Genomic DNA, 27852 nt, shown 5'->3' with positions numbered 1-27852 from the left:
GGGGTGTCCTGGTACATCAAGCTGTCTCACTACAGTAACAGGAGATAGACTAGTGTCCTGTCCAGGGGGTGTCCTGGTACATCAAGCTGTCTCACTACAGTAACAGGAGAAAGACTAGTGTCCTGTCCAGGGGGTGTACTGGTACATCAAGCTGTCTCACTACAGAAACAGGAGATAGACTAGTGTCCTGTCCAGGGGGTGTCCTGGTACATCAAGCTGTCTCACTACCGAAACAGGAGATAGACTAGTGTCCTGGTACATCAAGCTGTCTCTCTACAGAAACAGGAGATAGACTAGTGTCCTGTCCAGGGGGTGTCCTGGTACATCATGCTGTCTCACTGCAGAAACAGGAGATAGACTAGTGTCCTGTCCAGGGGGTGTCCTGGTACATCAAGCTGTCTCACTACAGAAACAGGAGATAGACTAGTGCATCAAGCTGTCTCACACTACAGTAACATGGGATTGACTCCTGCTCCTTTGATACATTCTGGATCAGACTAGTCAAGGCTACTTACTTTACACAGTCGATCTAGGCTGGTCCGTATTGATTCCAAAACAACAGAGAATTTAAGTGATATTTTGTATTACTGGACAGAGAATGGCACCAAAATGGCACACAGTTTCCTAAATAGTGCATTACTTTTGACCAGACCCCTATGAGCAGAGCCCTAATGGATTGTCAATTGACTTCCATCCTACCTGGAAGATGCCCTCGCTGTTCCCGGCCTCGATGGAGTACCTGACCTCCCAGGTAAGAGCCGGGTCCAGGACCACACCCATCCTCACAGCACTCTGGGTGTAGGTCCTGGCTGCAGAGTTCTGCATTAAAATAGAACATGTGAATCAGAATAGATCAGAATAGAACAGGAGAATTAGAATAGAACAGGAGAATCAGAATAGAACAGGAGAATTAGAATAGAACAGGTGAATCAGAATAGAACAGGTGAATCAGAATAGAACAGGTGAATCAGAATAGAACAGGTGAATCAGAATAGAACAGGTGAATCAGAATAGAACAGGTGAATCAGAATAGAACAGGTGAATCAGAATAGAACAGGTGAATCAGAATAGAACAGGTGAATTAGAATAGAACAGGTGAATTAGAATAGAACGGGTGAATTAGAATAGAACAGGTGAATTAGAATAGAACAGGAGAATTAGAATAGAACAGGTGAATTAGAATAGAACAGGTGAATTAGAATAGAACAGGTGAATTAGAATAGAACAGGTGAATTAGAATAGAACAGGATAATTAGAATAGAACAGGTGAATTAGAATAGAACAGGTGAATTAGAATAGAACAGGTGACTTAGAATAGAACAGGTGAATCAGAATAGAACAGGAGAATTAGAATAGAACAGGAGAATCAGAATAGAACAGGAGAATTAGAATAGAACAGGTGAATCAGAATAGAACAGGTGAATCAGAATAGAACAGGTGAATCAGAATAGAACAGGTGAATCAGAATAGAACAGGTGAATCAGAATAGAACAGGTGAATCAGAATAGAACAGGTGAATCAGAATAGAACAGGTGAATCAGAATAGAACAGGTGAATTAGAATAGAACAGGTGAATTAGAATAGAACGGGTGAATTAGAATAGAACAGGTGAATTAGAATAGAACAGGAGAATTAGAATAGAACAGGTGAATTAGAATAGAACAGGTGAATTAGAATAGAACAGGTGAATTAGAATAGAACAGGTGAATTAGAATAGAACAGGATAATTAGAATAGAACAGGTGAATTAGAATAGAACAGGTGAATTAGAATAGAACAGGTGACTTAGAATAGAACAGGTGAATCAGAATAGAACAGGTGAATCAGAATAGAACAGGTGAATCAGAATAGAACAGGTGAATCAGAATAGAACAGGTGAATCAGAATAGAACAGGTGAATTAGCCTGGTGGAAAAACCTTGTGACCTTGTGGCTAAGCTACCAGGATATTGATGTTCTTCAGCGTGCCAGAAAATGTGGCCCTCTTTGATGCAAAGGAGCACCGATCTCAATTTCCCCAGCGTTGCTCGTGACCGTACCGCTTTCAACAATGTCAAGAGTCTGCTCTGGCATTCTCTCAACCAGATTCACCTGGAATTCTTTTCCAGCAGTCTTGAATGAGTTCCCACATATGCTGAGCACTTGTTCGCTGCTTTTCCTTCACTCTGCGATCCGACTCCCAAACCATCTCAATTTGAGAGAATGCCAAGAGTGTGCAAAGCTGTCATCAAGGCAAAGAGTGGCTACTTGAAGATCTACCAGAACAACATTTGACACTTCAGACAGTTTAGACAGTTTAGAGTTAGATTTTTTTTCAACTAAACAAGCTGGAAATCGTGTTAGTAAATCTCAATACCAAAATTATGACCATGGAGAGAAATCAGGGAAAACATTAGCACACCAGCTTCATCAGAGAACTGCAAATCAAACCATACCTGAGATACAGTGGGGCAAAAAAGTATTTAGTCAGCCACCAATTGTGCAAGTTCTCCCACTTAAAAAGATGAGAGAGGCCTGTAATTTTCATCATAGGTACACTTCAACTATGACAGACAAAATGAGAAAAAAAATCCAGAAAATCACATTGTAGGATTTTTAATGAATTTATTTGCAAATTATGGTGGAAAATAAGTATTTGGTCAATAACAAAAGTTTATCTCAATACTTTGTTATATACCCTTTGTTGGCAATGACAGAGGTCAAACGTTTTCTGTAAGTCTTCACAAGGTTTTCACACACTGTTGCTGGTATTTTGGCCCATTCCTCTATGCAGATCTCTTCTAGAGCAGTGATGTTTTGGGGCTGTTGCTGGGCAACACGGACTTTCAACTCCCTCCAAATATTTTCTATGGGGTTGAGATCTGGAGACTGGCTAGGCCACTCCAGGACCTTGAAATGCTTCTTACGAAGCCACTCCTTCGTTGCCCGGGCGGTGTGTTTGGGATCATTGTCATACTGAAAGACCCAGCCACGTTTCATCTTCAATGCCCTTGCTGGTGGTTTTCACTCAAAATCTCACGATACATGGCCCCATTCATTCTTTCCTTTACACGGATCAGGCGTCCTGGTCCCTTTGCAGAAAAACAGCCCCAAAGCATGATGTTTCCACCCCCATGCTTCACAGTAGGTATGGTGTTCTTTGGATGCAACTCAGTGTTCTTTATCCTCCAAACACGACAAGTTGAGTTTTTACCAAAAAGTTATATTTTGGTTTCATCTGACCATATGACATTCTCCCAATCTTCTTCTGGATCATCCAAATGCTCTCTAGCAAACTTCAGACGGGCCTGGACATGTACTGGCTTAAGCAGGGGGACACGTCTGGCACTGCAGGATTTGAGTCCCTGGCAGCGTAGTGTGTTACTGATGGTAGGCTTTGTTACTTTGGTCCCAGCTCTCTGCAGGTCATTCACTAGGTCCCCCCCGTGTGGTTCTGGTATTTTTGCTCACCGTTCTTGTGATCATTTTGACCCCACGGGGTGAGATCTTGCGTGGAGCCCCAGATCGAGGGAGATTATCAGTGGTCTTGTATGTCTTCCATTTCCTAATAATTGCTCCCACAATTGATTTATTCAAACCAAGCTGCTTACCTATTGCAGATTCAGTCTTCCCAGTCTGGTACAGGTCTACAATTTTGTTTCTGGTGTCCTTTGACAGCTCTTTGGTCTTGGCCATAGTGGAGTTTGCAGTGTGACTGTTTGAGGTTGTGGACAGGTGTCTTTTATACTGATAACAAGTTCAAACAGGTGCCATTAATACAGGTAACGAGTGGAGGACAGAGGAGCCTCTTAAAGAAGAAGTTACAGGTCTGTGAGAGCCAGAAATCTTGCTTGTTTGTAGGTGACCAAATAGTTATTTTCCACCATAATTTGCAAATAAATTCATTAAAAATCCTACAATGTGATTTTCTGGATTTTTTCCCTCTCATCTTTTTAAGTGGTAGAACTTGCACAATTGGTGGCTGACTAAATACTTTTTTGCCCCACTGTAAATAACGAGCTGGTAAACAAATGTATTGATGATTTAGAGATCAATTTATGCTTTCATAACTTTTACTCACAAGTTTGGATATACATGCTGGTAATGCTACCTTATTGGACGGATCTAGTAACTTGGATATACATGCTGGTAATGCTACCTTATTGGACGGATCTAGTAACTTGGATATACATGCTGGTAATGCTACCTTATTGGACGGATCTAGTAACTTGGATATACATGCTGGTAATGCTACCTTATTGGACGGATCTAGTAACTTGGATATACATGCTGGTAATGCTACCTTATTGGACGGATCTAGTAACTTGGATATACATGCTGGTAATGCTACCTTATTGGACGGATCTAGTAACTTGGATATACATGCTGGTAATGCTACCTTATTGGACGGATCTAGTAACTTGGATATACATGCTGGTAATGCTACCTTATTGGACGGATCTAGTAACTTGGATATACATGCTGGTAAAGCTACCTTATTGGACGGATCTAGTAACTTGGATATACATGCTGGTAAAGCTACCTTATTGGACGGATCTAGTAACTTGGATATACATGCTGGTAAAGCTACCTTATTGGACGGATCTAGTAACTTGGATATACATGCTGGTAAAGCTACCTTATTGGACGGATCTAGTAACTTGGATATACATGCTGGTAAAGCTACCTTATTGGACGGATCTAGTAACTTGGATATACATGCTGGTAATGCTACCTTATTGGACGGATCTAGTAACTTGGATATACATGCTGGTAATGCTACCTTATTGGACGGATCTAGTAACTTGGATATACATGCTGGTAATGCTACCTTATTGGACGGATCTAGTAACTTGGATATACATGCTGGTAATGCTACCTTATTGGACGGATCTAGTAACTTGGATATACATGCTGGTAATGCTACCTTATTCAACACCTTCTTTGAGAATCTACATATTCCAACAGTTGAAATCTAAAATAGAATTTACTGCTGAATTGGAAAAAGCAGTTCTCTGTAGAAGAGATTGTGTTGGAACACTATGCAGTGTGGTAAACGGTCTGGGCCCTACCGGTGAGACCGAGTCAAGACCGAGACTGGGATGGGGTCAAGGGGTCTGAGACCAGAAAAATGTGAGTCCATTTCAAGACCATGATTACAATTTTGTCAAATCAGCACCATAATAACAGTTCAAAATGTCCAGTATTTCTGTGTTCATATTTCAGAACAACGTATGGATTCCTTAGCCATTCAGAAACAGTGAAATGTTGATTTTCTTTACTGGTCTCTGGGGAGATAAATCTAGCTCGCTCAGTCATCTGCCATTCAACTTTATTAGGGGAACATTTTGGAGTGACAATGGAATCAACCAACTTAATGGGTGTGATCGTTGTTATAAAAGAGTATGGAAACTGACAGCATTTTAGCAACATGAAATATTGTTATCATCAGTTCATATACAACCCCAGGAATAATATGGCACTTTTAAAAAAACAACATTTTCTAGCAAACGACCGGCTTAGATATGGTCATTTTCACTTCTACTTAAATTCTTAGAATGTTTTGGGAATTACGTATACTAAAGCATGTGAACATTATATTACAATATGGAGTGGGAAAGAGGCGGTGGACAATTAATAAACACTGCCGTAAATAAAACCAAATAAAAACATCTGTCTTGTCCAGGACCAGAGTCCACACAGACCGGTGGGTTATAGCCAATCAGAGCTACAGTAGGCCTTTATAGAAACAAGCCATTTGCCACACAGGCCTGTCATCATTCACGTTGAACTGGACTGTGTGTTTACAGGCAGTAGGTCCTGTCATCATTCACTTTGAACTGGACTGTGTGTTTACAGGCAGTAGGGCCTGTCATCATTCACTATGAACTGGACTGTGTGTTTACAGGGAGTAGGGCCTGTCATCATTCACTATGAACTGGACTGTGTGTTTACAGGAAGTAGGGCCTGCCATCATTCACTTTGAACTGGACTGTGTGTTTACAGGAAGTAGGGCCTGTCATCATTCACTTTGAACTGGACTGTGTGTTTACAGGCAGTAGGGCCTGTCATCATTCACTATGAACTGGACTGTGTGTTTACAGGCAGTAGGGCCTGTCATCATTCACTATGAACTGGACTGTGTGTTTACAGGAAGTAGGGCCTGTCATCATTCACTCTGAACTGGACTGTGTGTTTACAGGCAGTAGGGCCTGTCATCATTCACTATGAACTGGACTGTGTGTTTACAGGGAGTAGGGCCTGTCATCATTCACTATGAACTGGACTGTGTGTTTACAGGAAGTAGGGCCTGCCATCATTCACTTTGAACTGGACTGTGTGTTTACAGGAAGTAGGGCCTGTCATCATTCACTTTGAACTGGACTGTGTGTTTACAGGCAGTAGGGCCTGTCATCATTCACTATGAACTGGACTGTGTGTTTACAGGAAGTAGGGCCTGCCATCATTCACTTTGAACTGGACTGTGTGTTTACAGGCAGTAGGGCCTGTCATCATTCACTTTGAACTGGACTGTGTGTTTACAGGCAGTAGGGCCTGTCATCATTCACTATGAACTGGACTGTGTGTTTACAGGAAGTAGGGCCTGTCATCATTCACTATGAACTGGACTGTGTGTTTACAGGCAGTAGGGCCTGTCATCATTCACTCTGAACTGGACTGTGTGTTTACAGGCAGTAGGGCCTGTCATCATTCACTTTGAACTGGACTGTGTGTTTACAGGCAGTAGGGCCTGTCATCATTCACTATGAACTGGACTGTGTGTTTACAGGCAGTAGGGCCTGTCATCATTCACTATGATCTGGACTGTGTGTTTACAGGCAGTAGGGCCTGTCATCATTCACTTTGAACTGGACTGTGTGTTTACAGGCAGTAGGGCCTGTCATCATTCACTATGAACTGGACTGTGTGTTTACAGGAAGTAGGGCCTGTCATCATTCACTATGAACTGGACTGTGTGTTTACAGGGAGTAGGGCCTGTCATCATTCACTATGAACTGGACTGTGTGTTTACAGGAAGTAGGGCCTGTCATCATTCACTTTGAACTGGACTGTGTGTTTACAGGAAGTAGGGCCTGTCATCATTCACTATGAACTGGACTGTGTGTTTACAGGCAGTAGGGCCTGTCATCATTCACTATGAACTGGACTGTGTGTTTACAGGCAGTAGGGCCTGCCATCATTCACTTTGAACTGGACTGTGTGTTTACAGGAAGTAGGGCCTGTCATCATTCACTATGAACTGGACTGTGTGTTTACAGGCAGTAGGGCCTGCCATCATTCACTTTGAACTGGACTGTGTGTTTACAGGAAGTAGGGCCTGTCATCATTCACTATGAACTGGACTGTGTGTTTACAGGAAGTAGGGCCTGTCATCATTCACTCTGAACTGGACTGTGTGTTTACAGGCAGTAGGGCCTGTCATCATTCACTATGAACTGGACTGTGTGTTTACAGGCAGTAACAACAGCGTGACTTTAGATCATTAGAACACATTCGCCAAAAGACACAAAATGCACCTGAATGTATTTCTGTAAATATGTAAATACCAAGGGAGTCCTCTTACATTTGGGAACTTTACAGTCCTATTGATCAGACAACCATGAAAAGGTAGGCTCTTTCTCCCTCAGTTATGCACATCAACAACAACAAGATCAACAACGAATGCTAGCTAGAGCAAGATGAGCTAAAATGTAAGGAAGGAACATTAGATAAACCCTCTGAAAATGTTCAGCTAGTTGGCCGTCAAAATGGGGAATTGTAGCCTCCTCGTCCTTCTGCAGCTTGCCTGCCAATGCATGCTTGTCCCAACCAAGCACCCAAGCTAACTGGCTAAAGTTGGCTGGCTTGATAGCTAGCAAATTCCAGACACAAATGAGAGAACACCTCACTCTGACCATTTTACTTGCCGTAGCAGAGCTGGTTATAACCTACCTTTTTTTTGCCTACATTTACTGACACTGGCCGGTGTTAAGGCATTTGTAAAGTCCTCAATTGTTCTGCGCTCTGGCACACTCAAACGAGAGTGCTCTGAAATCAGAGTAGATAGCCAGAGTGAATTTACGAACGCAAGCGCTATGCTAACTGGATAACAGCCGTTCAACTTCTTGCTAGCTAACCAAATGGCAACTGCATCTCTAGCTGTATATAGCCACCGGAAAACGATATGAGGGGGAAAAGTCTGTCACTCATTCACTCTTCCAATGGCATGACATCCTCCTAGCAGCTAGCTAGTTAACGTTAGGGTCCTCCTCCAATGGCATGACATGATCTTCTCCTAGCAGCTAGCTAGTTAACGTTTAGGGTCCTCCTCCAATGGCATGACATGATTTCCTCCTAGCAGCTAGCTAGTTAACGTTTAGGGTCCTCCTCCAATGGCATGACATGATCTTCTCCTAGCAGCTAGCTAGTTAACGTTAGGATCCTCCTCCAATGGCATGACATGATCTTCTCCTAGCAGCTAGCTAGTTAACGTTTAGGGTCCTCCTCCAATGGCATGACATGATCTCCTCCTAGCAGCTAGCTAGTTAACGTTAGGGTCCTCCTCCAATGGCATGACATGATCTCCTCCTAGCAGCTAGCTAGTTAACGTTAGGGTCCTCCTCCAATGGCATGACATGTTCTCCTCCTAGCAGCTAGCTAGTTAACGTTTAGGGTCCTCCTCCAATGGCATGACATGATCTCCTCCTAGCAGCTAGCTAGTTAACGTTAGGGTCCTCCTCCAATGGCATGACATGATCTCCTCCTAGCAGCTAGATAGCTCTCTAGCTAACGTTAGGCTCTGTATTTTTAGCTTGCTACATAAATAGATACGCTACCCTATTAGCCACGTTATGACTGACTTGTGATCATTGCTAGTTTGATTGGATTGACATTCCCAGCCTTAGTTACATTTGTCCAGAAGATTGAGTCATTGAAACTTAAACAGTGTATCCCAAATGGAGGCAGCAAACAATGAATTGGTGAATTATATTAATCATGCATTGAACTGCATCCATCTATTCTGCCAACAATCCCTTAGTGTACATCATGGAATGTTAAGTCAAATATAAACTATTTTTAAAACCTCTTATAAAGTTGGTTTTGTAGCATAAACTGGGAATATGATATTTAGGACTGGTATTATGATTGTTTGTTTCATATCTGCAATTTAGTTAAAACGCTGTCAGTTTGTCACACCCTGACCATAGTTTGCTTTGTATGTTTCTATGTTTTGTTTGGTCAGGGTGTGATCTGAGTGGGCATTCTATGTTGGATGTCTAGTTTGTCTGTTTCTGTGTTTGGGCCTGATATGGTTCTCAATCAGAGGCAGGTGTTAGTCATTGTCTCTGATTGGGAACCATATTTAGGTAGCCTGTTTTGTGTTGGGTTTTGTGGGTGATTGTCTATGTTGATTGCTTGTGTTCAGCACAGGTCTCATTAGCGTCACGGTCGTTATTTGTTTATTGTTTTTGTATAGTTTGTATTCAGTGTTTTCTTTTATTAAATATTCATCATGAACATATACCATGCCGCATTTTGGTCCTCCGAACCTTCTCGCCTCTCCTCTTCAGATGAAGAGGAGGACGCCCGTGACACAGTTCCACTTTAAACTTTAGATCACCGGTTATTTTGTGTGCTAAATGTGAAATGTTTTTTTTTTGCAATGGGAAGTAATAGTTGTACATTTCGATTGGGAAATGCTTAATGGTTGTGTTTTTGTATTCTTATGACTGGGACATACTGCTTATTATATCAGAGTGAACGGACTGCTTATCCTTTAACATCATGCTGTGTGTGTCTTTCCCCAACTAAAACAAATCTTAGTCTTTCCACCAATTTATTGGTCAAACATTTTAACAGTGTGTTTTTCCATTTATAGACACACCTTATGTGTTTAATGAAATCAACAATGAGCATTGAGCTTGTTTGATGCTTTAAGCTTACGGTTTGACGAAATAAGACAAATGCCTCAAGAGGGCACCAGAGATCTAGATAACCAGAAGAAAAAAAAACTTAACCTGACGCATCTATTCTCCTCCAGCTCCTGCTGGCTTTTCGCAGATCCTGCTATTACTCTCCTGAAGTTGTCGGTAATAGGCTACAGGAGGAGTCGCAACATTTCTCATGTGGAATGTCAATTTATCTTACCATTTCTACCAATGTCAGTTATGTTTTTTCATTTGAACATTTTTTTGTGAAACAGTTTCGTTACATTTCGATAATGTCTTCCTATCTCTAAATCATGGTAATGTCGTTAATCTACATTCTATCCAAATCTAAATGAAAATGAGAAACCTAAAAAGTAACTTCTATTTCCAACTATGTAAAAATAGCCTACATTCAAATGAAAAAAATTACAACATTGCAGCCTGCAGGTAGAAAATATCCTGATAAAAATAAATCTCCTATAAATCACATCGACTACACATGGCCTGTCTGCAACCAACATGGCCTGTCTGCAACCAACATGGCCTGTCTGCAACCAACTTCAAACATTGTATCAACTTTTAACTTAGGTCTGGCTAGAAGCTCTAGCGAACTTGCAAAATTGTATGAAAATTTCTGAGCCCTTAAGAGTTGTTTTATTTTATTTGACCTTTTATTTAACGAGGCAAGTCAGTTAAGAACAAATTCTTATTTACAATGACGGCCTACTGGGGAACAGTGGGTTACCTGCCTTGTTCAGGGGCAGAACGTGAGCTCGGAAAACAGACAGCTGTAGGCTATTTGCTCAAGGGATAAGGAGCAGTGCTTGACTTGGGTGGCACCTCAAATGTTCTACTGCTTGAGCTCCTGTTCCTCTTACAGAATATTAGATCAAAAGTATTGAGGAGCTCCTGCACCTAAATATAAACAGTACCAGCACCCAAAATGAGTACCGGAACCTATTTCAGTCCAAGTCAAGCACTGATCTGTTATAATCTCCACCCGGCATAGCCAGAAGAGGACTGGCCACCCCTCATAGCCTGGTTCCTCTCTAGGTTTCTTCCTAGGTTCTGGCCTTTCTAGGGAGTTTTTCCTAGCCACCGTGCTTCTACACCTGCATTGCTTTCTGTTTGGGGTTTTAGGCTGGGTTTCTGTACAGCACTTTGAGATATCAGCTGATGTAAGAAGGGCTTTGTAAATACATTTGATTTGATAAGAACTAATCAGGTAGGCCTATTTGATGACATTCCCACTAGATCAGAGCATGACATTTTGTGGGAGCGAGCTGGAAAGATTGTTCATGTACATTGAGGAACTATTGTAATTCTCAATTGATGTAAAAACAGACTTTGTTTGCTTGCCGTTTTGAGGTGAAGAAAACATTACTTTGAGAAGCTCCACAGGTCATTAGTGGTGGTGTGTTAATCCAATCAGAAAAACTATCAGATATCCCCAAATGGACACATTTATATGCCTACATTTATGCACAGGCCAGGTAGCCTATAGGACTACTTCTATGTGTAATCAGGTGTGTGTCCTTACTCAACATTGACAGGAGCGCTCCAAATAAGACAACGACTAAATTGACAAAACTCAGAAATGGAATGAAATAAACCAAAACTTGTTTCTTACAAGTGTAGAATAGATTGTGCACTCTGCAAGTAATGTGTCCTGTCCGACAATGAGAAGGGTAAAAGACTGGAATACTAATATTGATTAATTAACAGAAATTACCGTAACCATAGTGATAAACATAGTAGATTAGAAATGATAGGAATTAATGGTAAATATACTACTGGTGATACATGTACACTAACAATCAAACACAAACAATTCACACAATGAAGTTATGAAACAATTTGGCGGGAGAGAGAGCACATTCTGGAAGAAGTGCGCTGTGCATCTGGGCGCAATGTTAATCTGATGTCTAGCATTTACGGGGATAAACCTCAACAGAAGTCAGGACATTCATACTCCTTGCGCTTCATGGAGCAGTGTAGAATTGTTGTCAAGGAAGTGAGTTTGTGTTTTCTACAGGATGTACCGCCCCCACCTACCGTCAACCAATCATGTCAATACAGAGCTATACAGCGCCTTCCGCATTGTTACCAGATTTGGGAGGCGCAAGGCTATAGAGTACGGAGCTCGATTTGGTCATGTGAGCTTCGTAGTGAGTACACAGAAATTGAAATTGAATCGATTTCAAAGATAAAGCCAATGTCCCTCTCCTGACTCTCCGCCTGAAACAGGATCTTGAACGCTGGGATTTACTTTCTCTGTCTTTTGGCAGAAGAATTAACACTGTTAAAATTATTTCGGAAAGTATTCATAACCCTTGACATTTTCCACATTTTGTTACGTTACAGACTTATTCTAAAATGGGTTAAATACAAACGAATCCTCAGCAATCTACACGCAATACCCCATAATGACATCACAATACCCCATAATGACATCACAATACCCCACAATGACAAAGTGAAAATAGGTTTTGAGACATTTTTGCACACAAACAAAAACTGAAATACCTTATTTACATAAGTATTCAGACCCTTTGCTATGAGACTCTAAATTGAGCTCTTGTGAATCCTGTTTCCATTGATCATCCTTGAGATGTTTTTACAACTTGGAGTCCATCTGTGGTAAATTAAATTGTTTGGAAATGATTTGGAAAGGCACACACCTGTCTGTATAACTTCTAACAGTTGACAGTGCATGTCAGAGCAAAAACCAAGCCATGATGGCGAAGGAATTGTCCGGAGAGTTCCGAGACAGGATTGTGTCGAGGCATAGATCTTGGGGAAGGGTACCAAAAAATGTCTGCAGCATTGAAGTCCCCAATAACACAGTGGCCTCCGTTATTCTTAAATGGACGAGGTTTGGAACCACCAAAACTCTCCCTAGAGCCGGCCAAACTGAGAAATCAGGGGAGAAGGGCCTTGGTCGGGGAGGTGGCCAAGAACCCAATGGTCAATCTGACAGAGCTCCAGAGTTCCACTGTGGAGATGGGAGAAACTTCCAGAAGGAAAACCATCTCTGCAGGACTCTACCAATCAGGCCATTATGGTAGAGTGGCCAGACGGAAGTCGCTCCTCAGTAAAAGGAACATGACAGCCTGCTTGGAGTTTGCCAAAAGGCACCTAAAGACTCTCAGACCATGAGAAACAAGATTCTCTGGTCTGATGAAACCAAGATTGAACTCTTTGGCCTGAATGCAAAGTGTCACATCTGGAGGAAACCTGGCACCATCCCTACGGTGAAGCATAGTGGTGGCAGCATCATGCTGTGGGGATGTTTTTCAGCGGCAGGGACTGGGAGACTGGTCAGGATCGAGGCAAAGATGAACAGAGCAAAGTACAGAGAGATCCTTCATGAAAACCTGCTTCAGAGCGCTCTGGACCTCAGACTGGGGTGAAGGTTCACTTTCCAACAGGACATTGACCCGAAACACACAGCCAAGACAATGCAGGAGTGGCTTCGGGACAAGTCTCTGAATGTCCTTGAGTGACCCTGCCAGAGCCCGGACTTGAACCCGATCGAACATCTCTGGAGAAACCTGAAAATAGCTGTGAAGCAACGCTCCCCATCCAACCTGACAGAGCTTGAAAGCATCTGCAGAGAAGAATGGGAGAAACACCTCCAAAACAGGTTTGTCAAGCTTGTAGTGTCATACCCAAGAAAAACGTAAGGCTCTAATCGCTGCCAAAGGTGCTTCAACAAAGTACTGAGTAAAGGGTCTGAATACTTATGTCAATGTGTCATTTACATAAGTATATTTTTAAGAGAAAAAAAACATGGTTTGTCATTATGTGGTATTGTGTGTAGATTGATGAGGGGGAAAAAACTATTGAATCCATTTTAAAATAACAAAATGTGTAAAAAGTCAAGGGTTCTGAACACTTTCCCAAGGCGCTGTATTACCTAAACGTTTATACTTACTTAAATGTATTTCTATTTTTCTGACAAAACCTTTTTTTCATCTCCATAGATAAACTGTTTTTTATCTGGAACAACAAAAAAACAACCTTGGTTACGAGCGTATTGCAGATCGTCCCCAGTGCAGACTACCACTTCCTAACTTTCTGTCACGTTCTGACCTTTATTCCTCTGTTAGGTCTTTGTTTAGTCTGGTCAGGGCGTGAGTTGGGGTGGGCAGTCTATGTTCGTTTTTCTATGTTTAGGTTTCTGTGTTCGGCCTAGTATGGTTCTCAATCAGAGGCAGGTGTCGTTAGTTGTCTCTGATTGAGAATCATACTTAGGTAGCCTTTTCCCACTTGTGTTTCGTGGGTGTTTGTTGCCACACGGTTCTGTTTTGGTTTCGTTCGTTTCACGTTTATTGTTTTGTAGTGTTCAGTTTGTCTTTAAATAAACGTTATGGACACTTACCACGCTGCGCATTGGTCCTCAGATCCTTCTCGCTACTCCTCCTCAGAAGAGGAGGAGGAATGCCTATACACTTTCAATATTATTATCATTATTATTATTATTATTATTATTATTATTATTATTATTATCATTATTATTATTATTATAGTTATTACTGGGCAACTAATATAAGAATCATTCTATATTGGATGACAGAAAGCCCCGATGTTAGAGTCCCCAAAATGGTTGACCTTGAAGATCTCATCCTGTGTCCCCACCTCCTCAAGCTGCCTTACTCTGCTCTAAACTAGCTGGTCTTCTAATGGTTGACCTTGGAGATCTCATCCTGTGTCCCCACCTCTTCCAGCTGACTTACTCTGCTCTAAACTAGCTGGTCTTCTAATGGTTGACCTTGGAGATCTCATCCTGTGTCCCCACCTCTTCCAGCTGACTTACTCTGCTCTAAACTAGCTGGTCTTCTAATGGTTGACCTTGGAGATCTCATCCTGTGTCCCCACCTCCTCCAGCTGACTTACTCTGCTCTAAACTAGCTGGTCTTCTAATGGTTGACCTTGGAGATCTCATCCTGTGTCCCCACCTCCTCCAGCTGACTTACTCTGCTCTAAACTAGCTGGTCTTCTAATGGTTGACCTTGGAGATCTCATCCTGTGTCCCCACCTCTTCCAGCTGACTTACTCTGCTCTAAACTAGCTGGTCTTCTAATGGTTGACCTTGGAGATCTCGTCCTGTGTCCCCACCTCTTCCAGCTGACTTACTCTGCTCTAAACTAGCTGGTCTTCTAATGGTTGACCTTGGAGATCTCATCCTGTGTCCCCACCTCTTCCAGCTGACTTACTCTGCTCTAAACTAGCTGGTCTTCTAATGGTTGACCTTGGAGATCTCATCCTGTGTCCCCACCTCTTCCAGCTGACTTACTCTGCTCTAAACTAGCTGATCCTGTTTCAAAATACATTTAAAAAACCCTGTTGTGAAACATTCTCTGGAAAATCTGGAAACAGTTCAGGCCATCGTTTGGTCTCAGTGAATTTTCAACTTCTTCCCCATTATTAAAGAACCATACATTCTCCCCATCATTATTAGACCGGGCGTTTCATATCTGGGCTGGAAAAGGGATCTCTTCACGGAACGACGTGTTCATTGGATTTAGCACCTTTTGAACAGTTGGTACAATATTCCTAGATCCCATTTCTTTTAGGTATCTACAACTGCGTAGTTTTGTATCTTCACACTCTAGTTACTTCCCATCATGCCCAACTACCTCATTTCTAGACTCCAGTTTTAAAGTGAACCCTTATATCAAAGGGGGGGGGGTATTAGTTTGGTCTATACGTTACTAAACTCAAACAATCTGGAATCGTTGAAACTCTCTTAAAATAGCCAATGGGAAGATGATTTAGGTGAACAACTTTCAAAATGACATTATTTGTCAGAGTATGCTTCAGAGAATACATTCTATATCCATATGTCTAAGGCATGTTGTTATTCAATTTTAAATTGTCCATCGGCTGCATTGGTAAAAAGTAAAAAAATGATCCAAGCTGAGAACAGAAATAGATCCCACTTGTGACCGATGTAAAGCAGGCTCCTGATACTTTTTTTTACACATGCTTTGGTCATGCACAAACTCTTCTAGCTATATGAATTTCAGACGTTTTCTAAGATACTGGAGAGACCAATAGAATCTTCTGCCTTTATTGCATCATTCAGAGTGGCACCGCAGGAGGCCCCTCTAAACAGTTCTATGGAGTGGCGCCGCAGGAGGCCCCTCTAAACAGTTCTATGGAGTGGCGCCGCAGGAGGCCCCTCTAAACAGTTCTATGGAGTGGTGCCGCAGGAGGCCCCTCTAAACAGTTCTATGGAGTGGTACCGCAGGAGGCCCCTCTAAACAGTTCTATGGAGTGGCATCGCAGGAGGCCCCTCTAAACAGTTCTATGGAGTGGCGCCGCAGGAGGCCCCTCTAAACAGTTCTATGGAGTGGCACCGCAAGAGGCCCCTCTAACAGTTCTATGGAGTGGCACCGCAGGAGGCCCCTCTAAACAGTTCTATGGGCAACAGGCTGGCATGTACTACTCTTCTAGAGTTGGGGAGGGGCTCTGTTAGAGCATTGGGGGTTGGGGTGGGGCTCTGTTAGAGCATTGGGGGTTGGGGTGGGGCTCTGTTAGAGCATGGGGAGTTGGGGTGGGGCTCTGTTAGAGCATGTGGGGTTGGGGTGGGGCTCAGTTAGAACATGGGGGGTTGGGGTGGGGCTCTGTTAGAGCATGGGGGATTGGGGTGGGGGCTCTGTTAGAGCATGGAGGGTTGGGGTGGGGCTTTTTTAGAGCATGGGGGGTGGGGCTCTGTTAGAGCATGGGGGTTGGGGTGGGGGCTCTGTTAGAGCATGTGGGCTGGGGCTCTGTTAGAGCATGGGGGGTTGGGGTGGGGCTCTGTTAGAGCATGGGGGGTTGTTGTGGGGCTCTGTTAGAGCATGGAGGTTGGGGTGGGTTAGGGTAATCAGTTCATCTCTCCCAGCTATTACCCGGGCCAGGGCTTCAAACCAACAACCTTCTGACTACTGGTCCTATTCTGTAAGCTTCATCTACCTACCTCATAGACTGAAACGTTGTAGGAAGCCTGGGTGAATGACAACACAGAGGAGCTGAGCTGGGCCTGGACCCCGTCGGAGAGGTGGTGCAGGAGCAGGAGGTGCAGGAGCAGAAGGTGCAGGAGGAGGAGGAGGAGTTGGGCGGAGCGAGGAAGAGAAGGAGAAGTCTGTATGATGCCCCGAGGGTTCACTGTCATCGCCATCCCATCACTCAGTCAACCTGGAAACAGAGAGAGAGGAGGAAGATCATTGTTTAAATATTATTGCGATATGAGCCACGTTACAAGTGGGTTAATCCTACTGGTGCCATCCTCTCTATATGAGCCACGTTACAAGTGGGTTAATCCTACTGGTGCCATCCTCTCTATATGAGCCACGTTACAAGTGGGTTAATCCTACTGGTGCCATCCTCTCTATATGAGCCACGTTACAAGTGGGTTAATCCTACTGGTGCCATCCTCTCTATATGAGCCACGTTACAAGTGGGTTAATCCTACTGGTGCCATCCTCTCTATATGAGCCACGTTACAAGTGGGTTAATCCTACTGGTGCCATCCTCTCTATATGAGCCACGTTACAAGTGGGTTAATCCTAGAGAACTGGTGTTTAGTCTGTTTTCTTATCATGTCAGTGCCCCTGGTTTTACTTCCCTGCCTCACTGTTCGCTAAAATATTCACCTGTTACCAGACTTGGGTCACCTTCAAATACTGTTGTCCAATACGTGAGGTGCAATGTGATGTAGCTTGCCTGGAGCAATGAAAATATATTGTATCAAAAGACTCTTAAATGGTCGTTTCCCACATATAGATTACGCCTAGTCTTGGATTAAAAAGAAAGCTCAATGGAGATTGTGTGTATCTCAACGTAATAGACATACTGGTATTGACCCAGAACTGATTGTTGTTACCTCCAACTGTTGTTAATCTCAAAACACCCAGAACTAAAAATAGATATTAATTGTTACCTACATTTAAGAAAATGATAACAAATTGTCTTTTATAAATAGTGACCTGAATTAATGTTACCATAAATACTAAAATAATAATTACTGTTTAAAACACATGTGCACTCAAATCACTGGGGGACATCACCACTCACTGTTCAGTTCAGTGGAGCGTACATACATCCTTCTATTCTTTGCTTTCAAACAATCAAATGGCTTCTTAATACAATAGATAGATAGATAGATAGATAGATAGATAGATAGATAGATAGATAGATAGATAGATAGATAGATAGATAGATAGATAGATAGATAGATAGATATATACGTAGATAGATTGATAGATAGATAGATAGATAGATAGATAGATAGATAGATAGATAGATAGATAGATAGATAGATAGATAGATAGATAGATAGATAGATAGATATATGCTCTAAAGTAGTGCACAGTTTAGGGAAAGGGGTGCCATTAAGAAAGGAAGAAGCCCAGGGAAGAAGCCCTGGTTGTAATTTGAAGGAATCTCACTATGCTATGTTTTCAGATTCACTTTTTGTAGTGTGACATTGCTTCATGAATTTATAATGTAGTGTTCTCTCTCTCTCTCTCTCTCTCTCTCTCTCTCCCTCTCTCTCTCTCTCTCTGTCTCTGTCTCTCTCTCTCTCCCCCTCTCTCTCTCTCTCCCTCTCTCTCTCCCTCTCTCTCTCTCTCTCTGTCTCTGTCTCTCTCTCTCTGTCTCTCTCTCTCTGTCTCTGTCTCTCTCTCTCTGTCTCCCTCTCTCTCTCTGTCTCTCGTGGCATATAGAATAAAATGTGTCAAAACAAAAAGATTCCTGTCACTAAAGTACATTCACAGTATAGCATTATTATAGATGTCCCTTCATTGGCTAATGCACTACACAGCACGACACACAATAGCTATGCAAATGTTGATTTTTCTTCTCACAGATCAATACAAGAGGTTGCTAAACAGATGCATGGAACCAATGTCACATTATTGTCCAATGAACCAACAGTGTCGCAAATCTATTTGTGTAGAATCAATGATGGAATTCCGATAGATTTTTTTCTTCATGCATCACCCGTCCCGGCCAGTCCCGTGCGCGACCTTCTTTCCTGGATCAGTGAGGCTCGAGATCATCAGGACACATCCCTCCCACTGTTATTAGTTATTAGCGCGAGATATTATCCAACTGTGTCAGGCTACTTATACCTCCCGATTACACCACTGGTCATATTCTAATTCCACCAATAGTTGTAATTTAGCCTTTTCAGATGAACTCACTTATATTGGACCTCCACCCGGACCACGAAAGCACACACATTGATTAACTGAAATGCACGGCTATCACAACTTCACACAGAAACAAAACTTTAGCCTATAGGAGAATGCAATAATGCAAACAATTCAAACATCCCAGAAACTGTGGCAGCCACATTTAGCCCCCTCTAGACAATTGCTGGGAAAACCTAAATGAAAGAGAGAAAGAGAGAATTTCTTACATTCGGGATGAGGGGAAAAATCCAAGCAAATTATCTTTAGAGTGCGCGCTTCAACATATCCTATAGGACTGGCGAGTGGCGAAACACACGACGGAGGCACAGAGAGAGCTAAACAGACTCTCTCTCTCTTTCTGTCTCTCTCTCTTTCTCCAGTTGAGTCATGTTGTGTTGGTTGAGTAGGCATTGATGTTGACCACCCGGGGGCACGCAGTGCGCGCACACAGATCCCCCTGCCGCGGAACTAAGGTTGCTCCCCACACAGGCACGTACACTACATTACCAAAAGTATGTGGACACCTGCCTGTCAAATATCTCATTCCAAAATCATGGGCATTAATATGGAGTTGTTCCCCCATTGCTTCTAAATCAGCCTCCACTCTTCTGGGAAGGCTTTCCACTAGATGTTGGAACATTGCTGCTATAACAGCCTCCAGTCTTCTGGGAAGGCTTTCCACTAGATGTTGGAACATTGCTGCTATAACAGCCTCCACTCTTCTGGGAAGGCTTTCCGCTAGATGTTGGAACATTGCTGCAGGGACTTGCTTCCATTCAGGTTGGGCACTGTGCTTTGTGCACAGGGGCATTGTCATGCTGAAACAGGAAAGGACCTTCCCAAACTGTTGCCACAAAGTTGGAAGCACAGACACGTCTAGATTGTCAATGTATGCTGTAGCGTTAAGATTTCCCTTCACTGGAACTAAGGAGCCCGAACCTTGAAAAAAAATTCCCGGACCATCATTCCTCCTCCACCAAACGTTACAGTTGGCACTATGCATTGGGGTGGGTAGCTTTCTCCTGGCATCCACTAAACCCAGATGAATCCTTTTGACTGCCGGATGGTGAAGCGTAATTCATCACTCCAGAGAACGTTTCCACTGCTGCAGAGTCCAATAGCAGCGATTTTTACACCACTCCAGATGACGCTTGGCATTGCACATGGTGATCTTAGCCTTGTGTGCGGCTGCTCAGCCATGGAAACCCATTTCATGAAGCTCCCAACAAACAGTTGTTGTGCTGATGTTGCTTCCAGAGGTAGTTTGGTACTCAGTATTTAGTGTTGCAACAAAGGACAGATGATTTTTACGCACTATGCGTTGTCCTGTTCTGTGAGCTTGTGTGGCCGACCACTTTAAGGGCTGAAACATTGTTGTGCCTAGACATTCACAATCACAGCACTTACAGTTGACTGTAGGGCAGCTCTAGCAGGGCAGACGTGATGAAATTACTTGTTGGAAAGGTGGCATCCTATGACGGTGCCACTCTGAAAGTCACTGAGCTCTTCAGTAAGGCCATTCTACTGACAATGTTTGTCTATGGAGATTGCATGGCTGTGTGTTTCGATTGTATACAATCTGCCAGCAACGGGTGTGGCTGAAATAGCAGAATCCACTAATGTGAAGTGGTGTCCTCATACTTTTGTATAAATAGTGTATCAGTAGTAGGTAGAATTATGATGTTCTGATGATTATTCCCCATTTGAGGCACTCGCTAGCAATGCTTAGTAGGCTCGCAAACCATATAAGACTAGTACAATAGCAATAGCGAGCCTATTTTGCTGTTTCTTTATTTGGTAGTTTAAAGCTGAGAATAGTTCACAAGCATTGTATTGTCAGAGTGTAACTGCCAAAATGGTTTAACATTAAACGGACAGAATGACAGGCTACTTACTTCAATACTGTCACTTGATCAGAAAGAAGCGCACCGCCAAGATTTCTTGACATTGAACGAAGCGGTCGTCGATGTTTCCCGAGTCACATCGGTCATTTCCGGAAGTATCGGAGAACGGATGCACGGATAAGTTGTTAGGCTACTAGTTCCAGCACATCTTTTATCCTCAACATCTTTAATTCATCGGTTTATCCGTTTACAGTGGGGTTTGATGTAACTTGTTGTTAGTACCAATGTCGCTTCTGTGTTACAACAAAGGATGTGGTCAACGTTTTGAGGCGGACAACAACCCTGAGGGTAAGCTAGCCAACGTTAGCCTAGCGTTAACTTGAAACTACATAAAGCAACATGCTCAGTTTGGTGATAAAAGCATTTATTCATCTGTACTATTACAACTAGCTAACACGTTGAACAATATCAAACGTGATGCCTAGTCATTTTACCCTGCCCATTGATCTGTCCCCCTGTAAATTACACCCTGTAGTTTATTCCTCTTCTTGCTATTTGAATTTGTTCATATGTATTTTTAAACTCTGAATCAGTGGGAAGGGCTCCTATGTAAGTATTTAAATGTAGTCTACACCTGTTGTATTTGGCTCATGTGAATGTTTTGATTTTTAGCTAGCAGCGTTACAGTACAGTAGCTAACGTTAGCTACTACCTCGTAGGTCTCTAGTAGCTACTGTTGCTAGCGACGTTAACAAGTACTCTCTTTATTAAATGTGAATACCCGTTTAGGGGACTATCGTTATCATTTCATTAGTGACGGGGTGATTTGATCGCGAAGCGCCGACACTTCGATGCAGTTTTCAAAGCACTAACGTTACTGTACGGATTCAACACCACGTATCGAGGACGAGATGCGGCCGAAATATGTCTCCCTCCAGCATGTGGCCCATTTCGTCCACCCAAACCAGGAATTGTTGTATGTAGGGCTTATTCGCTACGTGAGGTTGTATTTAATCGAATTAAAGTTTCTTAATGCTTAAATTGTTACTAGTGTTCGGATTTAAGTAGGACAAGTGACACCCCGGCAATTTTGATTTAAAAACAAACACTTTATATCGGCAGATGGCTACACATATTCATAGTTGAGGCTAGTAAGCATAGCATCTATATGTTGAATTACGTGCGGCTGACGTCAACAACCCTCATCGAATATTCAAAAATAAGATTAGAATACGTCGTGCTGACTCTACGTGATGACGTGTGACTCTTCTTCTTTTTTATGTCGAACTACACTCTAGCTTTGTTGTCGCCACCAACTGGACTAGGAGAGAAAAAAAAAATTACAAAAGAAAAGTAAATTCCATACGTGTAGGGAAAAATTCAGCGTTAGCTAGCTAACTGCTAGAAGGATGTCATGCCATTTGGAGGAGTGAATGTGACTTTCCCCTGTCCTATTGTTTTCCTTCCGGGGGCTATAACGTTACACAACTAGAGATGCAGTTATCATTTGGTAAGCTAGCAAGAAGTTGAACGGCTGTTAAGTTACCCAGTTAGCATATCTCTTGCATTTGTAAATTCGGTCTGGAATCTCTCGTCTGAGTGTGCCAGAGTGCAGAATAACTGATGAATTTACAAATGCCTTAACTCCGGCTGAATAGCACAGTAAACGCAGGCAAAAAAAAGTACGGTTAGTTATGAACGCTCTAGATAACCAGCTCTGCTACGGCAAGTAAAATAGTCAGTGAGGTGTTTTCTCATTTGTGTCTGGAAGTAGTTGGCTAGCCAGCTCTAGCCAGTTAGCTTGGGTGCTTCCCCATTCTTTATCAGTGCAATTCTGACAGCCAACTAGCTGAAACTGTTTGAGAGGGTTCATCTAAAGTTCCTTCGTTAGATTTTAGCTCATCTTGCTCTGGCTAGCATTAGTTGTTGATCTTGTTGTTGTTGATGTGTATAACTGAGGGAGGGAGAGCCTACCGTTTTCATGTTGTTTTTTTTATTTCACCTTTATTTAACCAGGTAAGTCAGTTGAGAACAAGTTCTGATTTCCAACTGCGACCTGGCCAAGATAAAGCAAAGCAGTGCGACAAAAACAACATCACAGAGTTACACACGGGATAAACAAACGTACAGTCAATAACACAATAGAAAATCTGTATACAGCGTGTGCAAATGAAATAAGGAAGTAATGAGGCTCTCGCTCTGTCTCCCTCTCTCTCTGTCTCCCTCTCTCTCTGTCTCCCTCTGTCTCTCTCTCTCTCCCTCTCTCTCTGTCTCCCTCTCTCTCTGTCTCCCTCTCTGTCTCTGTCTCCCTCTCTGTCTCGCTCTCTCTCTGTCTCCCTCCCTCTCTGTCTCCCTCATTAGATGCCTGTACCCACCACCCTGGAGTTCCTGTGTTCCATGATGCACTGAAGGTAAAAGGAATACACGCATACTCACTCTCTCTCTCTGACAACCTCCTGTCTCCTCTCCAGGGCTGGTCTCTCTCTGAAAACCTCCTGTCTGTCTATTCAGGGCTGGTCTCTCTCTGACAACTTTCTTTCTGTGTCCTCTCCAGGGTTGGTTTCTCTCTGACAACCCCCTGTCTCCTCTTCAGGGTTGGTCTCTCTCTGACAACCTCCTGTCTGTCTCCTCTCCATGGCTGGTCTCTCTCTGACAACCTCCTGTCTGTCTCTTCAGGGTTGGTCTCTCTCTGACAACCTTCTGTCTGTCTCTCCAGGGCTGATCTCTCTCTGACAACCTTCTGTCTGCCTCCTCTCCAGGGCTGGTCTCTCTCTCTGACAACCTTCTGTCTGCCTCCTCTCCAGGGCTGGTCTCTCTCTCGGACAACCTCCTGTCTGTCTCCTCTCCAGGGCTAGTCTTTCTCTGACAACCTTCTGTCTGTCTCCTCTCCAGGGTTGGTCGTGCTGTAAGAGGAGAACCACAGACTTCTCTGACTTCCTCAGCATTGCTGTAAGTTAACATTTTTGTTGTCATGACAACGACGACAGAATGGCTACCAGGTTATCCCAGCAGTAAGTGGTGTTTGTAATGTCATTACATTATCTATGTTGACATTGCTACATAGCCATGTGTATCAAAGCACCACTACAGTCTACACCAGCACAGTCTACAGTCAGCACCACTACAGTCAACACCACTACAGTCAACACCACTACAGTCTACACCGCTACAGTCTACACCGCTACAGTCTACACCGCTACAGTCTACACCGCTACAGTCTACACCGCTACAGTCTACACCGCTACAGTCTACACCGCTACAGTCTACACCGCTACAGTCTGCACCGCTACAGTCAGCACCGCTACAGTCAGCACCACTACAGTCAGCACCACTACAGTCAGCACCACTACAGTCAGCACCACTACAGTCTACAGTCAGCACCACTACAGTCAGCACCACTACAGTCAGCACCACTACAGTCAGCACCACTACAGTCTACAGTCAGCATCACTACAGTCAGCACCACTACAGTCAGCACCACTACAGTCTACAGTCAGCACCACTACAGTCAGCACCACTACAGTCAGCACCACTACAGTCAGCACCACTACAGTCAGCACCACTACAGTCTACACCACTACAGTCAGCACCACTACAGTCAGCACCACTACAGTCAGCACCACTACAGTCAGCACCACTACAGTCAGCACCACTACAGTCAGCACCACTACAGTCTACACCACTACAGTCAGCACCACTACAGTCAGCACCACTACAGTCAGCACCACTACAGTCAGCACCACTACAGTCAGCACCACTACAGTCAGCACCACTACAGTCTACAGTCAGCATCACTACAGTCAGCACCACTACAGTCAGCACCACTACAGTCAGCACCACTACAGTCAGCACCACTACAGTCAGCACCACTATAGTCAGCACCACTACAGTCTACACCACTACAGTCAGCACCACTACAGTCAGCACCACTACAGTCTACAGTCAGCACCACTACAGTCTACAGTCAGCACCTCTACAGTCAGCACCACTACAGTCTACACTACAGTCTACAGTCAGCATCACTACAGTCAGCACCACTACAGTCAGCACCACTACAGTCTACACTACAGTCTACAGTCAACACCACTACAGTCAGCACCTCTACAGTCAGCACCACTACAGTCTACACTACAGTCTACAGTCAACACCACTACAGTCAGCACCACTACAGTCTACAGTCAGCACCACTACAGTCTACACCACTACAGTCTACAGTCAGCGCCACTACAGTCAGCACCACTACAGTCAGCACCACTACAGTCAAGAGGTTCCATGTGTTGATCTAATAAAGAGGGAGTTTTCTAACCAGTTAAACATGGCATAATAATGATGGAGTTAAATGAGCTAAATGAGTAGGGTGACATGGTCAACCGACAGGTAGGCTACTGTTTCATATGAATGGAGTTGTTGTTGACAAGGGCAGTGCAGCAACATAGCCTCGATTAGCCTTGCTAGCTAGCTGTGTAGCTAGCTAGCTAGCTAGCTAGCTAGCTGTGTAGCCTGGCTAGCTAGCTGTGTAGCCTGGCTAGCTAGCTGTGTAGCTAGCTAACTAGCTTTGTAGCCAGCTACCTTCTTTACAACGATTTGATGCAGTCATGACAGGCACTACCAGATGGTATGACGGATAACCTATGGCAGTGACTTTTCTAACTAGCCCGTCGGTTCGGCTACTTTCTCTCTCTCTCTCTCCATCCCTGCCACAGACTGTGTCACACGCCGGCCCCTGCTCCTCTCTAGCCTCTCACCCACAAGCAGAGGGCACGCGCTCTCTCTCTCTCGCTCTCTCTCTCGCTCTTTCGTCGCGCAAGCAAGGAAGTTGACACCCAAAAATGACTCTCCTGATATCCAGATGTTTTTATTTATTTTCTGAACACTGAAATATTTTCAACATACCTAATTCCTTATGAAGGGCACTGCATTTGACAGAGGGATGGGCTATGTCTGGATGTAACGGAGATCAGAGCTTACCTTAGTCTCACTCCACAGCTAGCTTTAAATGTTGCCAATGGTCCAATAGGATCTATTTTATTTTGTAGGTTGTCAAACGGGCTGTCATGAGAGTGAGGTACAGGGACCCTTGTTCACCTGAAGCCCAGTCAGAGGCAGGTTCAGGGAGACTATATGCTAAGCCAGCACACTGTTTTACACGAGGGTTAGTTTACTGCTGTGTTTGTCAGGGTTTTAGGGTTAGGTAGTAACTATACTGTGTGTGTGTGTGTGTGTGTGTGTGCAGGGCTGCACCAAAGGTCCCCACAACCAGGAGAAGCCTCCTGAGCCTGTGAAACCAGACGTGACATCATCGGAAGACAAGGAGAGAGCTGAGGACCTCAAACCAAAGTTCAGCGAGTTCACCATCTCTGCTCCCAAACCCCTGGAGTCCATACGCAGACCCAGGTAGGTCAGGGGTTAGAGTTCACCATCTCTGCTCCCAAACCCCTGGAGTCCATACGCAGACCCAGGTAGGTCAGGGGTTAGAGTTCACCATCTCTGCGTCCAAACCCCTGGAGTCCATACGCAGACCCAGGTAGGTCAGGGGTTAGAGTTCACCATCTCTGCTCACAAACCCCTGGAGTCCATACGCAGACCCAGGTAGGTCAGGGGTTAGAGTTCACCATCTCTGCTCCCAAACCCCTGGAGTCCATACGCAGACCCAGGTAGGTCAGGGGTTAGAGTTCACCATCTCTGCGTCCAAACCCCTGGAGTCCATACGCAGACCCAGGTAGGTCAGGGGTTAGAGTTCACCATCTCTGCGTCCAAACCCCTGGAGTCCATACGCAGACCCAGGTAGGTCAGGGGTTAGAGTTCACCATCTCTGCGTCCAAACCCCTGGAGTCCATACGCAGACCCAGGTAGGTCAGGGGTTAGAGTTCACCATCTCTGCTCACAAACCCCTGGAGTCCATACGCAGACCCAGGTAGGTCAGGGGTTAGAGTTCACCATCTCTGCTCCCAAACCCCTGGAGTCCATACGCAGACCCAGGTAGGTCAGGGGTTAGAGTTCACCATCTCTGCTCCCAAACCCCTGGAGTCCATACGCAGACCCAGGTAGGTCAGGGGTTAGAGTTCACCATCTCTGCTCCCAAACCCCTGGAGTCCATACGCAGACCCAGGTAGGTCAGGGGTTAGAGTTCACCATCTCTGCTCCCAAACCCCTGGAGTCCATACGCAGACCCAGGTAGGTCAGGGGTTAGAGTTCACCATCTCTGCTCCCAAACCCCTGGAGTCCATACGCAGACCCAGGTAGTTCAGGGGTTAGAGTTCACCATCTCTGCTCCCAAACCCCTGGAGTCCATACGCAGACCCAGGTAGTTCAGGGGTTAGAGTTCACCATCTCTGCTCCCAAACCCCTGGAGTCCATACGCAGACCCAGGTAGGTCAGGGGTTAGAGTTCACCATCTCTGCTCCCAAACCCCTGGAGTCCATACGCAGACCCAGGTAGGTCAGGGGTTAGAGTTCACCATCTCTGCTCCCAAACCCCTGGAGTCCATACGCAGACCCAGGTAGGTCAGAGGTTAGAGTTCACCATCTCTGCTCCCAAACCCCTGGAGTCCATACGCAGACCCAGGTAGGTCAGGGGTTAGAGTTCACCATCTCTGCTCCCAAACCCCTGGAGTCCATACGCAGACCCAGGTAGGTCAGGGGTTAGAGTTCACCATCTCTGCTCCCAAACCCCTGGAGTCCATACGCAGACCCAGGTAGGTCAGGGGTTAGAGTTCACCATCTCTGCTCCCAAACCCCTGGAGTCCATACGCAGACCCAGGTAGTTCAGGGGTTAGAGTTCACCATCTCTGCTCCCAAACCCCTGGAGTCCATACGCAGACCCAGGTAGTTCAGGGGTTAGAGTTCACCATCTCTCCGTCCAAACCCCTGGAGTCCATACGCAGACCCAGGTAGGTCAGGGGTTAGAGTTCACCATCT

General features: G+C 44.2%; 2 protein-coding genes across 2 annotated transcripts in view; one reads left to right on the top strand and one right to left on the bottom strand.

The window, feature by feature from the left end:
* The window catches only part of fat3b (FAT atypical cadherin 3b), a 297423-nt gene extending 280355 nt beyond the window's left edge, over positions 1–17068 (bottom strand). Inside the window, exons 1-2 of the mRNA XM_090226225.1 lie at positions 16874–17068; positions 700–819 (exon numbers count right to left, since the gene is read on the bottom strand). Of these exons, the coding sequence (XP_090082351.1) occupies positions 700–819; positions 16874–17068 (315 nt within the window). The remainder of the gene's footprint in view (positions 1–699; positions 820–16873) is intronic.
* Positions 17069–21042: 3974 nt separating this feature from the next.
* chordc1b (cysteine and histidine rich domain containing 1b) overlaps positions 21043–27852 on the top strand; it is a 29072-nt gene continuing 22262 nt past the window's right edge. The window contains exons 1-4 of the mRNA XM_036968122.2: positions 21043–21283; positions 23297–23346; positions 23828–23884; positions 26169–26329. Coding sequence (XP_036824017.2) covers positions 21220–21283; positions 23297–23346; positions 23828–23884; positions 26169–26329 — 332 coding nt within the window. The 5' untranslated portion in view covers positions 21043–21219. The remainder of the gene's footprint in view (positions 21284–23296; positions 23347–23827; positions 23885–26168; positions 26330–27852) is intronic.

This window comes from Oncorhynchus mykiss, chromosome 29 (assembly GCF_057628025.1).
Source record: "Oncorhynchus mykiss isolate SJ-2025 chromosome 29, ASM5762802v1, whole genome shotgun sequence".
In the NCBI taxonomy this organism is placed as follows: domain Eukaryota; kingdom Metazoa; phylum Chordata; class Actinopteri; order Salmoniformes; family Salmonidae; genus Oncorhynchus; species Oncorhynchus mykiss.
The sequence above is the reverse complement of the archived record's forward strand: the minus strand, read 5'-3'. Positions and strand labels throughout refer to the sequence as shown.